Below are 13,243 nucleotides of genomic sequence, written 5' to 3'. Positions count from 1 at the left end.
CACCGTCTCTGGGTGGCCGAGCCGACACCCGAGCCCCCTGTTGGGGTGCTGCAGAGGGCCCCCCCATGCCACACCGCCCTCCGGCCGCAGAGGCTGAGGCGGGGGAGGGGCAGGCGCAGGGTCGGGGCTGGGATCTGGGCGTCACGGTCCCTGAAAGCCTGGCGGGGCGCAGAGGGTGACAGCTGGCCCACAGCCTGCCGGGCCAGGCCCCCGCCTCACCGAGGGCAGGAACCCCCGGGTACAAGGGGGCCCGGCCAGCGCACCCCACGCCTGCCTGGCCCATCTCGGGGCAGGGAGACCCAGGTCTGTTCCGGGGGAGGAGGGAGCCCGGCCCCCACCCGCCAGCGCCCGGGCGCTGCTGGAGTCAGTCGCTGGGCAGCCGGTGACTCAGCCCCGGCCCTGCCGGAAGCAGGGCCCAGGGCTGACTCCTGGGGCCAGCCAGGGTCCCAGGCTGTGGCCGGGCGGAGGCAGGAAACCCCTCCTAGACCCGGCGTCCGGGTCAGCTCCCCGGCCATCGCCCTCGGAGCGAACAGTGGGTACCCAGGCCTCCTGCATCCCCCACCCAGACCGCTGGGCCGGCCTTCTGGAGCCCCACCCCCCGTGCTGACCACTCCTGGCCAACCCCCCCCCCGTGGGCTCTGTCCCCTGCGTGTGTGTGGCCCTCTTAGCAGATACCCCTCTGGGAACCTTGGTGGAGATAAAGGCCACCGCAGGGGCTGGGGCTGGGGTGCAGGGCAGGGCGGGCAGGCCCCCTCCTGGGTAAATAACCAAGGCCCGCCGGCTGTCCCCACACGGGCAGGGAGGCCCCGGCTCCAGGGGAGACCGGGCGTGGAAAAGCAAAACAGAAACTCGGAGAACACAGCAGCGGCCCCGGGGGCCTGACGCTGCTGGGTGGGCACCGAACGAACCAGCGTCCGGAGCAGGGGTGGGGGGCTTTCAGGGAATGGGTGGGGGTGGAGGAACCCGACGGGTGGGCAGGAGCTCAGGGGCTAGAGCGGAGGGCCATGCCCCGGGTGACCCAGCGCCTCAGCAAAGCTGGCTGGGGGAGGGGATTCAGAGACAACCCCCCCACCTCCAGGGGCTGCCCGGGGCCCGGCCTCGGCCCAGAGCTCCCCGCCACCCCCCGCCCCCCGCCCCAGGTCAGGCCAGATGGCCAGCCCCAGGCCGCAGGAAGCGGAGTTTACCTCTCGAGGACCCCAAACCCAAACAGTTTAGTCTCTGGTGAGCGGGACGCGGTGGGGGTTGTTTAAAAGCGGATGGAAAACAGGAGCCTCTGGGGGCGGCGGGGCCTGGGGGGGTCCAGCGTGAGGTGGCGGGGGCATCTGTGAGCCCCCAGAGTGAGCGGAGGTGGGGGGCCCCGCTGGCGTGTGTGTTGGGGTGGGCGGCGCACGGGCCAGGACCGGGAGCCCCTCCGTCCTGGGAGCAGGGGCCCAGGGAGGCTTCGCCCATGCTCACGCGGAGAGTCTGGCCGTGCCGGACCACGAGGTGCCCCCGCTGGCCACCCAGGACCCCCCCTGCCTGCCCCCGCCCTCCCCAGGGAGCCCGGCTCAAGGGCCCGTGTCCGGTCCGGCCCCCACACCTGTCCTGGCTGCTGGGCTCCGTAACCAGAGCCTGGCTGGCCTCGGGCGAACTTCCTGCCGCTGCCCTGGAGCCACCCGCTGGCCCTGCGGGGGGACCAGACACATGGCCGAGCGCCCAGCCGGGGCCAGGAGCCCTGCCCGGGGAGCCCCGAGCCAGCCAGCCGCAGAGCGCGTGCCGCCTGGCCCCGGGGGTCCCGCCAAAGCAGCTGTGGGGGGCCTTGCTGAGGAGCCAAGCCCCTCGAGCAGGTGCCCGGGTGCTCAGGTGCCCTCGGCCCCCTGTGCAGACGAGGAGGCTGAGGCGCAGAGGCCAGGTGGCCAGCGGGGACAAGCCCGAGTCTCTCCAGAGACCCGGGCGAGCTCTCGGCCCCTCCCCACAGGTGCTCTGTGTCCCCAGGAGTCCAGGGACACCCTCACCAGAGCTCTGTTCCTCGGCACCCCTCCTGGTGTCCTGGCCCCCAGGGAGGGCACAGGCCCCTCGCCCGGCACTTCCAGCCCCCGACCCACACTTCTGGCCGCAGCAGCACCCACCCCAGCCCACCCCCGAGGCTGGCCCGGCCCCCTCTGCACCTTCCCCTGCTGGGCCCCTCCACCTGGCCCCACCCGGGGCAGAACTCGCGCCGGGGCTGGCCACTAGCAAGGGTCCGACCAACGAGGGCTCTCAGGCCGGAAGGCTCCCGGCCCAGGTCCGCACCTCCGACAGGGCAGGTGCCGTGGCCCTGGCCGCTTCCGGCCCCCCAGCCAGGACGTGGCTCCTGGACCCTCAGTTTCTCCAGCTGCGACCTGAGAAGGGGGAGGGCCCAACACCCACCCCCACGGGAACAACAGAACAGGATTCGGCGTGGCCGTGGGAAGGGGGACCGGCTCACCCGCCCGGCCCACCCACCAGGTGTGAGATGCGGCTGGGACCAGGCCCGCGGTGCCTTTCTCGGGCCTCCCAGGGGCAGGAAGGCCTCCCGGTGCCCGGCGCTGGCTGCCCCCACCCCCTCCGAGGCATCCGCTCCAGAGCCCAGAACAAAGGCGGCTGGCAGCCCGCCCCAGGGAGTGCCCAAGCCCGCCGCCCGCTCAGCCCCACTTCCTGGCGGGAGCCCCGGCCCCACCCCGACCCTCGTCAGCAACGACAATGACGACGGCCCAGTGATGACGACGGCGGGGAGAACCCCAGTCGGGGTCGGGACCCCTGGGCCGGGCGGGCGCAGCCAGGCCCCTCCCGCCGGGCCCCAGCTCTCACGCCCAGCAGGGAGTGTGCTCGGAGGGTCCTGCCCTGGGGACCGGCCCCGTCTGACCGCAGGCGCCCGCCGCTCCCGTCACCGGCCCAGGGCAGGCTCGCCGGTGCAGACCCCAGGGCCGCCACCGCAGGGGCCCAGGCGGATGTGTCCCAGGCCGGCCCCTCCAAGTGCCTCCCCGGGGGCTCCGGCCCCCAGGGCCCTCCCTCCCTGCCCTCGTGGGCTCCTCTGCCCCAGACCGGGTGCTGCAGGCGGGACCCGGTCCCCATCCCCAACCTCTTCCCCCTTCGGACCATTTCACGGTTGGGGAAACTGAGGCTTGGAGAGGCAGGGCGCACAGGTGGTGAGCCCCCTCTCTGGCCCAGGACCGGTCGGCACAGCCGGGCTGGCAGGTGAGGAAGCAGCGGCTCGGGGGTCTCGGAGCCCAGAGGGCCGGGGCCCCACCACAGCACCGGGCCGGGCACCGTGCCCACCTGCTCTGAGGCCACTCTGGGGTTGCCGTGGAGACTGGGCCACTGAGCCCCCAGCCGGGGCCCGGGCCCCTCCCCCAGCCCGGCCGGGCCTGTCCCACAGGGAGGGGAGGAGCAGCCGCTCGAGAACCCACCAGCTCAGCACGAGTTCCTCCGACTGACCCTGGGTGGGGGCAGCTGCATTTCCCCGCCGGCAGTGCCAGAGGGGGGACCCCGGGTCACACGGGGCTTCGAGGCTCCCTCCCGGCTCTCAGGGACAGGCGAGCAGGCCGAGCCCAGCCAGACCTGGGCCCTGCAGGCCAGGGGCCACTTCACCCCCTTCCTCTCGGGCTGCTTCTCCTGCAGACCGACAGCCAAGCCCCGGCCCCCGAGACTCCAGGCCGCTTGTCAGGACCTGGACCCACTCCCCTCACTGCCCACCTGGCCACGGGGCCAGGCCTGCAGGCCGGGGCAGGCGGTGCCCGACAGTGCCCCCCAAACCCACCCTCCGGGCCTGCCCTGCCGGCCAGCCGGCTTACGGACACACTTCACCGCCTCTCCCCTGATGCACCGGGCCCTGGTGGGGGGGGCTCAGGAGGGGGCAGGCAGCGCCCCAGGTCACAAGACTGGGCAGTGGCCGGCTGGCCTGGACTCTAGCCCCTGGACCTGACTCCTCCCTCCCCCAACGGGGTGGGGTCTGGCGGGATCCACCTTGTAGCCCCCACTCCAGGCAGGGCCGGCTCCATCCCCCCAGCCCCACACCCCAGGGGCAGCGGGACCTCCAGCCCACGTCACAGGCCGGGCACTCGGCAGAGTCACACGGAGGGCAGGACACACCCCGGGCCCGCGTCTGACCCGGCAGGTCCGCCAGTGGCGGGGCTCTTCCGTCCCTTGGAAACTCCCTGCCACGCCCTCCCGCCTGCAGGGCCCGGAGCAGGAGCACCTGACCCCGAGGTGGCCTTCCGGCACAGGTATCCCAGGAATGTCCACTTCCCCTGGCCTCCTCCGCATTCCTGGGGCCCGCCCACCGCAGCAAGCCGGAGCCCAGCTCCCTGCGCAGGACCGCTTCCCAGCAAACGCCAGCACTGCAGCCCAGCGTGGGGCGACCTCCGAGCCAGGCCGCAGCCCCCCGCCCGCTCTCCCTGGCCCCGCAGGCAGCACCTGCTCCTCCCGTGCGCTGCAGGGAGGCAGGAAGAGCACACCTGAGGCACCCACGGCCTCGCCTTTGTCTGACTGGGCCTGCCGCCCGCAGACAGTCCGGGCCTAGTCCGGGCGCACTGGGTGGGGACCTCCCCGTCCAGCCTGTGCCCGGAGGGGAGCCCCGGCGCCAGGGACGTGGGGGCGGGGCTGCGGCAGGCACCAAGGGGACTCTACCTGGCCCAGGTCCAGGGTGACGTTGACCTCGTTGTACTCCAGGCCGCGGGACAGCGGCGGGCTCTGCCACCAGCGCTCCGTGCCGTCGACGGCGTTGCTCGCGGGGTGCGCCTTGTTGCTGTTGGCGGCCGTGCAGATGTCACAGTACTGGCCCTGCGGGGGCACGGGGACGGGTCAGATGGCCTGGACTGGCGGGGACCTCTCGCCGCCTCCGGTCGCCCTCCCCGCGTCGCCCGGCCCACCCATGCACTCCTCGCCGACTCCGGGCCCACCCATTACGGAGGAACGGAGAGAGTGGAGAGGCAGACGGCACCCGCTCTGGGTGTGCGGGAGGAATCAAGGTGGCCCTCTCTGAGGAGGTGGCTCCAGGCAGAGGGACCGTCTGTGCAAAGGCCCTGAGTCAGGAACAGCTCGGAGTGGAGAGAAGGCCAATGGAGCTGGAGCTGGGGGCGGGGAAAGGGGCCAGGCCCACTGCCCACCTCCAGCGGCCTGTCTCCCGCCGCCCCGCCAGGCTCTCTCCCAGAGCCATCTGGGTTCGGGTCTCCAAAGGGCCGGAACTAAGCCGTTCTGGTGGCTTGCCAGAATCGGCCCTGGAGTGAGGGCATGTGGGCAGCCAGAGGGCGGGACCTGGACCTCCTGGGCCTGTGGCTTCCCAGCCCTGGGGCCCGGCCAGGTCGCGGCAGCTGCCAAACCTCAGTGTCCCCGTCCAAAGAGTGGGAGTAAGGTTGGCACCTGCCTTGGCCATCCGAGGATTAACCACCCCACCCCAGGCCTGGCAGCTGCTTCTGTCACGGTCCAGACACCTGCCAGGGGCCGGTCCTCGGAGAACACAGCTCCCAGCGGCATCCTGGCCTGCTGTCCCCGTCCGGGAGGGGCAGGTGCTGGGAGCCCTGGGTGGGGTGGGGGCAGGGCTGGGCCCTGGCCGCTGGCCCGGCGCGGCCCAACCCCCACCCCGGAGGAAAGCAGACCTGCCATCCCTGTGCACACAAAGGCGGCCTTCCCGGACTTGGCACAGGCTGAAACCCGAGAGGCCGCTGCTGGGAAAGGCGGCCACCGCACCGCCCGGCCTCCCAGGGGGCCGGACCCCGTCCTAGGAGCTGGGGTGGGAGTGTGGGGCGCTCCACCCTCTCTCCCAGGCTTCCGCCGTGCATCTGGGTGGGCGAGACCCACAGGCAGCAGAGCAGGCTCCGGGACCCTGGTGCTGGGTGCTTTGGGTGCCCCGCTGCGGGCCTTGCTCCCTCCTGGGGCCTTCGGACCCCGATCTCCCGCCCCCTGTCTCAGTGCAGACATCACCTCCTCCGCAGCACCCCCACCCGGCTCTAGGCCACCCAGCACGCTGGCCTGACGCCCCCGGGCACCCCACGCTTTATTTGTTCTACCTCCAGACCTGGAACTGTCTGGCTGGCAGTGACTCTGCATTCACGGCCTCCCCAGGCGTGCAGAGCTTGGGGTTGAGGGGCGACACGCCTGCCTTGTCCCTCACCGTGGTCCTGAGCCCTCCACCCCGAGCTGCCACACCTGGGGGGCAGGGCCACAGGGATGGGGCAGCTGCCGAGGGTCCTGCCGGGCAGCAAGGAAACGGGGACCAGCAATAACAGCTTCCCCTCCCAGTGAGTCACCGCTCCGGCAGCCTAGCCCCCGGCTTCCCCTGCGGCCCCAGGGCCGGCCCTGAATTCCTCCCATACCCACCTTCGGCCCTCTGAGCCACCCGCACGGCCCCTCCCCCCCCGGGCTCACCCAGGCCCCCACGGGGACCCCTGCCCCAGTTTCTGTCCCCGCTCCTCCAGGCGGTCCCCCGGGAGCTGGGAGCCTGCAGCCGCGGGCCCCTGTCCTCTGTGGCCCAGCCCCCGTGCCGGCACACGCCTGGGCTCTGCGGGTGGACGGCAGCGGGGCCTCAGCTCCCTGGCACCTCCTGTGCCCAGCCACCGGCTTCCAGCTGGGGTTGGCGGGAAAGGCCCTACCACCAGCCTCACCGGGGGCCGGGGTGCTGGGCAGAGCCCCTGCTCCTAGGGGAGGGGGCGGAAGCGCTGGCCGGCCCAGGGACTCATCCAAGGGCACATGGTGTCCACACGGTGGCCGGTCTTTCCGCCATGCCTCACCCGGCGGCCTCAGAGCTGGGGCGCCCTTCGCTGGGGGCTGCTGGCTTTCAGGGACGGCTTTGGCCTCTGTTGCCCGACCGTGGGCTGGGTGAGCAGGCTGACCCTGGTCATTCAGGTCCAGCTCCCTGGCACCTGGCACCAAGGCTGCCACCGACCAGCTCCAAACGCATGTGAGGCGGGCCCTCGCACTGCGCCCATTTCACAGACACGGAGACTGAGGTTGTGGGAGGAAACCACACAGCTAAGGAGAGGCAGCCCCGGCCTGGCTCCCCAGCTGCTCCTTTAGGCGCTAGGAGGGAGCACGCAGGGCCCTCCCAGCAGGGACCCAGCTGCTGGCCCTTCTCAAGGGCCTGTCCCCTGGGGCCAGGCAGCGTGGGCGGGCTGAGAGGACTGGTCTGGGGCTCAGAGATGGCCTGGAGCTTCCGCTGCCTGCATAGAGGGGCAGCGGGGCTCTGCCAGGCCCTCCGGGGGGGCTTTGGACACCCCCACATGAGCTCCTTCTCTGACCTCAACCGGACAGACCAAGGGCCTGGGTCTCCGCCGCTCCCCCAGCCAGGTCAGGGTCCAGCTGCGAGGCTTCCGCAGGTGTCTGCACCTGTCTAGGCCTCAGTTTCCCCATCTGGAATCTCAGCTGTGCGGGGTGTGGGGGGCAGGGCAGAGGGGAGTGTGCAGGTGGGTCGGGGGCCTGCAGGAAGTAGTGCTGTGTCCCTGGAAGGGGGCGCCACGCCGGCCCCCTCAGGTCCTCCGCTGCAGGGCCAAGGGCGGGAGCAAGGGGCCCCGGCTCCTCCCTCTCCCCCTGTGACTAATCCGCAGTCCGACGCCCTTCCCGCCCCCGCCGCCCGCCGTGCCTCCCTCACCAGGAAGGTAGCAGCCTGGGGCCCCTGCCCCGGCAGAGCGGGCTGTAGCCCCGGGGGCCCCAGACTCTCCCGAGGGGCCAGCAGCAGGGGAGGAAAGATGGGCCCAGAACAGGGTGTCAGGGAGTCCCTAGAGCAGACCCCGCCCCCCCAAGCAGGCCAAGGAGCCGCCTCACAGGACCCCGCTCCCACCCCGTCCTCGGGGGTCTGTCCCACAGCCCTGCCTCCCTGGGAGTGTGCATGTGTGGGGCCACCCAACTGTTCCCCGCCTGCAGGCTCAGGACTTGCGGGGGTGCGCCCCCAAGGGTCCCCAGGGAGACCTCACACCTGTGTGTGGGGCAGAGACTCGGCCCCCGGCTGCAGCCCCGTGTTCCCAACCCCAGGGCCCTCCCCGCGGGCACTTCAGGGCCCCACCGAGCCCCTGCTCCCCCAGCGGGGAGGGCTTCGCGCTGTGCAGCGAGCCGGGAGAGCCTGCGCGGTCTGGCCCCTCCCGCCGGCTCCCAGTCCCATCCGGGCGCCGGCAGCAGGTTCCAGCTCGTCCCGCGGGAAGGCGGAGCGGCCCGCCCCCTCCCCGCAGGCAGCGGGCGCCGCCGCCAAGTCCCGCCTCGCCCGCATCCCGGGACTCTGCGCCGCCTGGAACCGGGCACGAGCCCCCTGGGCCCCGCGGCCCGCAGTCCGCGCGGGGGAGGCTGCGTCGGGCCCTCCCGGGGGTGCGGTGGCGTGGGGACGCGCAGGTCTCTGGCAGAGCCCGAAGGGCCGAGTTGGGGTCCGCTCAGTCCTCCGCAACGTGAACCCCGCGAGTCGGCGCGGGACACGGGGACTTCGGTGGGCACCTGGCCTCTCCCGGGCCCCGGGCGCGCCCGGCCAAGTCAGGCCGGAGTCGCGGAGTCCGAGCGCGGCCGGCCCGGAGCCCGGCCCGTCCAGCACCGGGTCCTCAGGACCGCGTCCCCCCCTGCCCCCCCCGCCCCGCCGCCTAGCCCCGGCCACCGGCCCGCGCTCACCTGGATGGTCTGGATGGGGTCCCCGCCGGCCGCGGGGCCCCCCACTAGCTTGCAGTAGAGGTCCTCCGTGGGGCGCGGGGCGCCGCGCGCCGGGGCCTCCTCGCCGCAGGTGGCCGAGGCGGCGATGCGGGCTCCCTCCGCCAGGTTGAAGTAGGGCGGGTGCAGGCTGAGGTCGCGGGGCGCCGCCGCCTCCAGCGCCGCGCCCAGGAGCGCCAGCCCGGCCAGCAGCCGCAGCGGCCACGCGGGGCGAGACCTTCCCATCCCGCAGGTCCGGCCGCGCTCCTCGCACTCTGGGACTGCGCGCCGCGGGCGCCCTGTGGGGTGTGAGCGCGGGGCCAGCCGGCTGGCTCCGCCCGCGGACGTCAGGCCCCGCCCCAGCCCGCCCCGGCGACCGAGCCCCGCGCCCCGGGGCCGCGGAGGGGGCGGGGCCGCCGGCAGCCTTAACCCTTCGGAACCCGAGCGGCCGGCCGGCCTCCGGAAGGGGCACCTGCTGGCCTCAGGCCGGGCCGTGGGAACGCGGAGCCCCCCAGGCCCCCAAGGGCGTGGCCCGAGTCCTGGGCCGCACCCCCGCGCCCCACAGCGCCCCAGCTCCCCGGCGCACCCGCCCGGCTGGTCCGAGCCTAGAGGCTCCGCTCTTTGTTTTCCTAACTTCGGGCACCTCTCGGCGGCCGAGCGCCCCCGGCGGTCCGGGCGCAGGCAAGGCGGCCGGGAGTCGGGCACACTCGCACCGCGGCGGAGGGGACATCTGTCCGTCAACGGCTCCGCGCGTCCCCACCGGTGCCCCCCAAACTGCAGAACGTTCAGAGCAGCAAGGGATCCTAGACGTCTGGCTATCCCCACCCCCACCCCCACCCCCGGGTCCGGGTGCCCCCGGGAGACCCTCGCCCCACTCCCCAGGCGGGCTTCCGGCTGCAGTCCCTCACACGGCTTCTCTGCCCCATCTTGCCAGCGGCGGGAAGGGGCCCTCTGCACCACGTGAGTGGCTGCGCGTGGGGGCCGTGAGGGCACCGGTCCGTGGAGGGACGAGGACGTCCGCAGTGGGGACCCCCTGCCTCCAGGTCAGGTTCACCCGTGCCCCTGCGACCCGCTGGGGTTAGAAACACCTGAAAGCAGGACGTGGGGCAGGAGGGCCGGACGGCTGCCCACCTGCGCAGCCAGGGAGGGGCGTCTGTGGCCCGGTGGGCACTAGGAAGACCGACCGTGGAGGACAGTTTTCCAGCACCTGCTGGGGGCGGGGGGCAGTGAACCTACCCTTGGGCCAGGCAGTGCCTGTGCGGGGGGCCATGTGGACCCCAAGTTTGTGGGCCAGGCCGAGCCCTCCCGCTGGGCACCGGTCCCCGCCAGGGCGCTGGAGGACGCCCGGGAACTGGGAGGACCCCGGGAGGCAGGCCCCCGCTTTGTCCCAGCTGTCTGTGCGCTCCTCGGGCGGCTCCGGGCCGGGTCGGTCTCCAGGGAAGCCCGCGGGGGTGGGACGGGGTCGCAGCTGCCGGGCTGGCAGCTTCCCCCGCTCTCCGAGCCAGGCCAGCCGGGCGTCCGTCCCCGTCCCACGTGGGGGCCCCTGGACGGTCCCTGGGGCCGGGGAGTTCGAGGGGCCGCATCCAGCTGGCCCTGGCCGGGGTCCTGCCCGGCAGCTGCTCCCAGGGACTTGCGCCACGGCCCACATGTCCTGGCCACCCCGCCTCCCCCAGTTCCTGAAACTCCAGGGGCTGGGCGGGCCCCGCTCCCTCTGGAGCGGGGACACGGGCGGTGGGAACAGCCCTCCCTCCCCTTGCCCTCCCCAGCTCCGTGACTGAGACTTCACTTTTAGTTCCCTCTGCCGAGAAGCTCTGAGTGGGGGAGGGCCATCTCAGAGGGTGGGCAGGAGAGGAGGAATCGGAGTCCCCAGATGGGCAGGCTCGGGAGCTAATTTACGATCTCCTGCAAAGGGCGGCCGCCCCGGGCAGCAGCAGACCTGTCCCAGACGGGGAGTTCATTCGACCTGCCCAGCCTTCCCTGGCCCCGAACTGACCCGCCCCACCCCCGCCCCGCATCTGGCACACCGTAGCCGCATACTGCTGCCCCGGCATCCCCTGGACATCTGGGCGCCACCCCGGCAGTTGCGGTTGGAGACGGGGAGCCCTCTCTCCCCCTGATCTGGGCAGGCTTCCCCACATCCCCTGCAGGGGCCAGTGGGCAGAGGTGGCGTGTGGGCGCCCTCTGAGCCCTGTAGCACCCAGGCCTCCGCTGGCTGCCGGGCGGGCAGGCAGGAGGGGCAGCTGCCCAAGAATGCGCTGAGTCAGCCACGGTGCCCAGCTGGAGGACCGCAGGACAGCTGCCCCTGGAGTGGAGCAACGGATGGCCGCCAGGCTGGGGAGTGGGGACAGAGGAGATTGTGGTGCCCACCGTCTGCCCCCCCCCCCCGTGTGCCTTTGCACCTGGTAGGGAGGGGACGGCATGGGGAATGAAGGGGGAGCTGGTGGGAGATGCGCTGGGCAAGGGGGGCTGTCCCGTCCCATCCCCAAGTGGCCCATCAAATGTGTCTCCTGCCTTCCTCAGACTTCGGGGCCACCCAGCTGCCTTTCCTACTTAAAAACGGAAAGACTGAGGCCGAGAGGCCCTGAGGTGACTCCAGAGCACCACGTGAGCGAGGGGGAGGGACTCGGTCAGCCATTCGCTGCCCCCCCCCCCCCCGCATCAGGTAGCCCAGTTCTGTCCTGAGTCCCCAGGAGAGGCCCACCCAGTCCTGGAGGGTGGGTGCCCCAAGAAGGCCTGCCTTCCTGCGCCCGCCCCACAGCAGTGGCCTCCCAGGAGCCCCTGCTACCCCTCTGGGGGGCGGGTGTGGGGGCCCGCAGGCGTACTGGGCTCAGCCAGGGGCGGCTGCTCAGGCGTCCAGGTGCTCACAGTGGGCACCAGGCGGCCGTGCCAGCGGGGCCTCCGCTCCCCGGGCCCCAGCTCTGCCCCCGGGCCCTGTCCCCCTGGGGGAGGCCACAGGGGCCGGTGCTTCCTGGTCCATGTTTGTTTCAGCAGGAAGAGGGTCGGGGAGCTAGTGCTGTGGTTTGGGGGAGCGGGGTCGTCCCTTCCCGGTGCCCGTCCAGGGGGCCCAGCAGGTGGGCACGTCCACCCCGGTGGGTGCGGGGCAGAGAGGCCGGGCGCGGGGCGAGGCTGATTCCGGTGGCTGCTGCCGGCGGGGCCCAGTGTCCTGGAAGAAGCCTCCCCGGGGTCAGAACCCAGCAGCGAGGGAGAGCCCCGGCCTCTGCTCGGCCCGGACCGAGCCCCCCATGGCCCGTAGCTGCACACGGTCCAGTGAGGGAGCAGGCGCAGCACCTGGGAGCCCCAGAGCTGGGGCCGGTGGGCAGGGGACGGGCCTCCAAACCCGGGACCTGGATCCGAGGACCAGCAGCAGGCCCTGAACAGCGACTGGACCCCTCCCCGGGCCGGGAGCCCCCCACCACTTGTCTCCCTCCCTGAGGGCCACTGTCCTCAGATCCGTTTTTTAGCGTGAGGAGGGACCGGGGACAGGTCCCCTGTGGCCCTGGAAGGAGTGGTCCGTCCCCTCCCTGCTTCGGCCCCGACGGGCCACCGCTGGCCCACAGGGCACGTGGTCCTGGGGAACCTCAGAGACCGTGAGTCTCTGGGTTGACCCGGCAAGGAACTGACGTTTGTGACCCCCGAGCTGCTGGGCAGGGCCCCTCCGCTGGGAGCCTTCTGACCCTGTGTGCCCAGCTCTCAGGCCACGCCCCAGGGTGTCCACTGCAGGCCTGGCCCTCGGGCGGACGTCCTGATGTGGGGGAGGGGAGGGACGCAGACTTAGGTGTGCCGGGCGCCCGCGGGCCTGAGCTGGCCGGCGCTGCCGCTCCGCAGAGGCGCCCGGTTCGGCTGCCCTTCCCGGCAGGCACCGTGGGCTGGGAGGGCCAGGCCGGGAGAAGGGCACGCCTGTCCGGCGTGTTCAGAAGTAGGGGCTGTGGCACTCCGTGGCGCGAGCAGCGTGACCTCCGTCTGGACTCCAGAGGCGGGGGTCCAGCTTGGATGCTGCCCCCCGGCCTCCGAGTCACCGCCCCAGCCGACCCTGGGACCCTGGCTCTGCGAGGTGCCGGGGCCGTGAGCTGGAAGAAGTCAGGAGTCAGCACACTCAGAGTCTGTCCCTGTCCCGCAGGACGACCTGTGCCCCGGGGCTGAGGGCCTGCTGGGCCGGCCGCCGGCCTCCCCCAGGCGCATGGGCTCCTGTCTGCGCTCAGACGAAAGCCAGGCCCCACGAGGCCGCCCGGCGACGCCCCACCCCCCCTCGGTCCTCGCCCGCCCCCGCCAGGCTGGGCCTGGTCACCTGCACCCCGCACACAACACAGCCCCTGCCCGGTCCACTCGAGAACCTTCCGGACCCGCCGAGAACTCTTACGAGACTCACTCGGGCCAACCGGTGACATCGCCAGGGGCCGGGTCCCAGATGCTTCCCAGAAATGACACTTTTGCGGCTGCGTTTACGCGTCTGCGACGGAGGAGGGGATGCGAGGGACTGCATGTGCTGGTGGGAGAAAGCCCGGTGGGGGGGTGGGGGCGGGGACAGGGCAGCCGAGAGCTCACTCTGCCCTCTGGAGGGGCTGGGGCTCTGAAACCCCGGCTTCCTCGTTTTAGAGAGAGAGGGAGGGGGGCAGGGAAGCCTCGCTGGGCTGTCCCACGTGTACCCCAG

The 13,243-nt window shown here is 72.7% G+C and overlaps 1 protein-coding gene across 1 annotated transcript in view; it reads right to left on the bottom strand.

Annotated features, from left to right (window-relative positions):
- LAMA5 (laminin subunit alpha 5) overlaps nucleotides 1–8,887 on the bottom strand; it is a 41,078-nt gene extending 32,191 nt beyond the window's left edge. The window contains exons 1-2 of the mRNA XM_045832720.1: nucleotides 8,581–8,887; nucleotides 4,627–4,779 (exon numbers count right to left, since the gene is read on the bottom strand). Of these exons, the coding sequence (XP_045688676.1) occupies nucleotides 4,627–4,779; nucleotides 8,581–8,841 (414 nt within the window). The 5' untranslated portion in view covers nucleotides 8,842–8,887. The remainder of the gene's footprint in view (nucleotides 1–4,626; nucleotides 4,780–8,580) is intronic.
- Nucleotides 8,888–13,243: the final 4,356 nt, after the last annotated feature.

The sequence above is a fragment of the Phyllostomus hastatus genome, unplaced genomic scaffold, assembly GCF_019186645.2.
Source record: "Phyllostomus hastatus isolate PE091 unplaced genomic scaffold, TTU_PhHast_1.1 phas_contig_17, whole genome shotgun sequence".
In the NCBI taxonomy this organism is placed as follows: domain Eukaryota; kingdom Metazoa; phylum Chordata; class Mammalia; order Chiroptera; family Phyllostomidae; genus Phyllostomus; species Phyllostomus hastatus.
The sequence above is the reverse complement of the archived record's forward strand: the minus strand, read 5'-3'. Positions and strand labels throughout refer to the sequence as shown.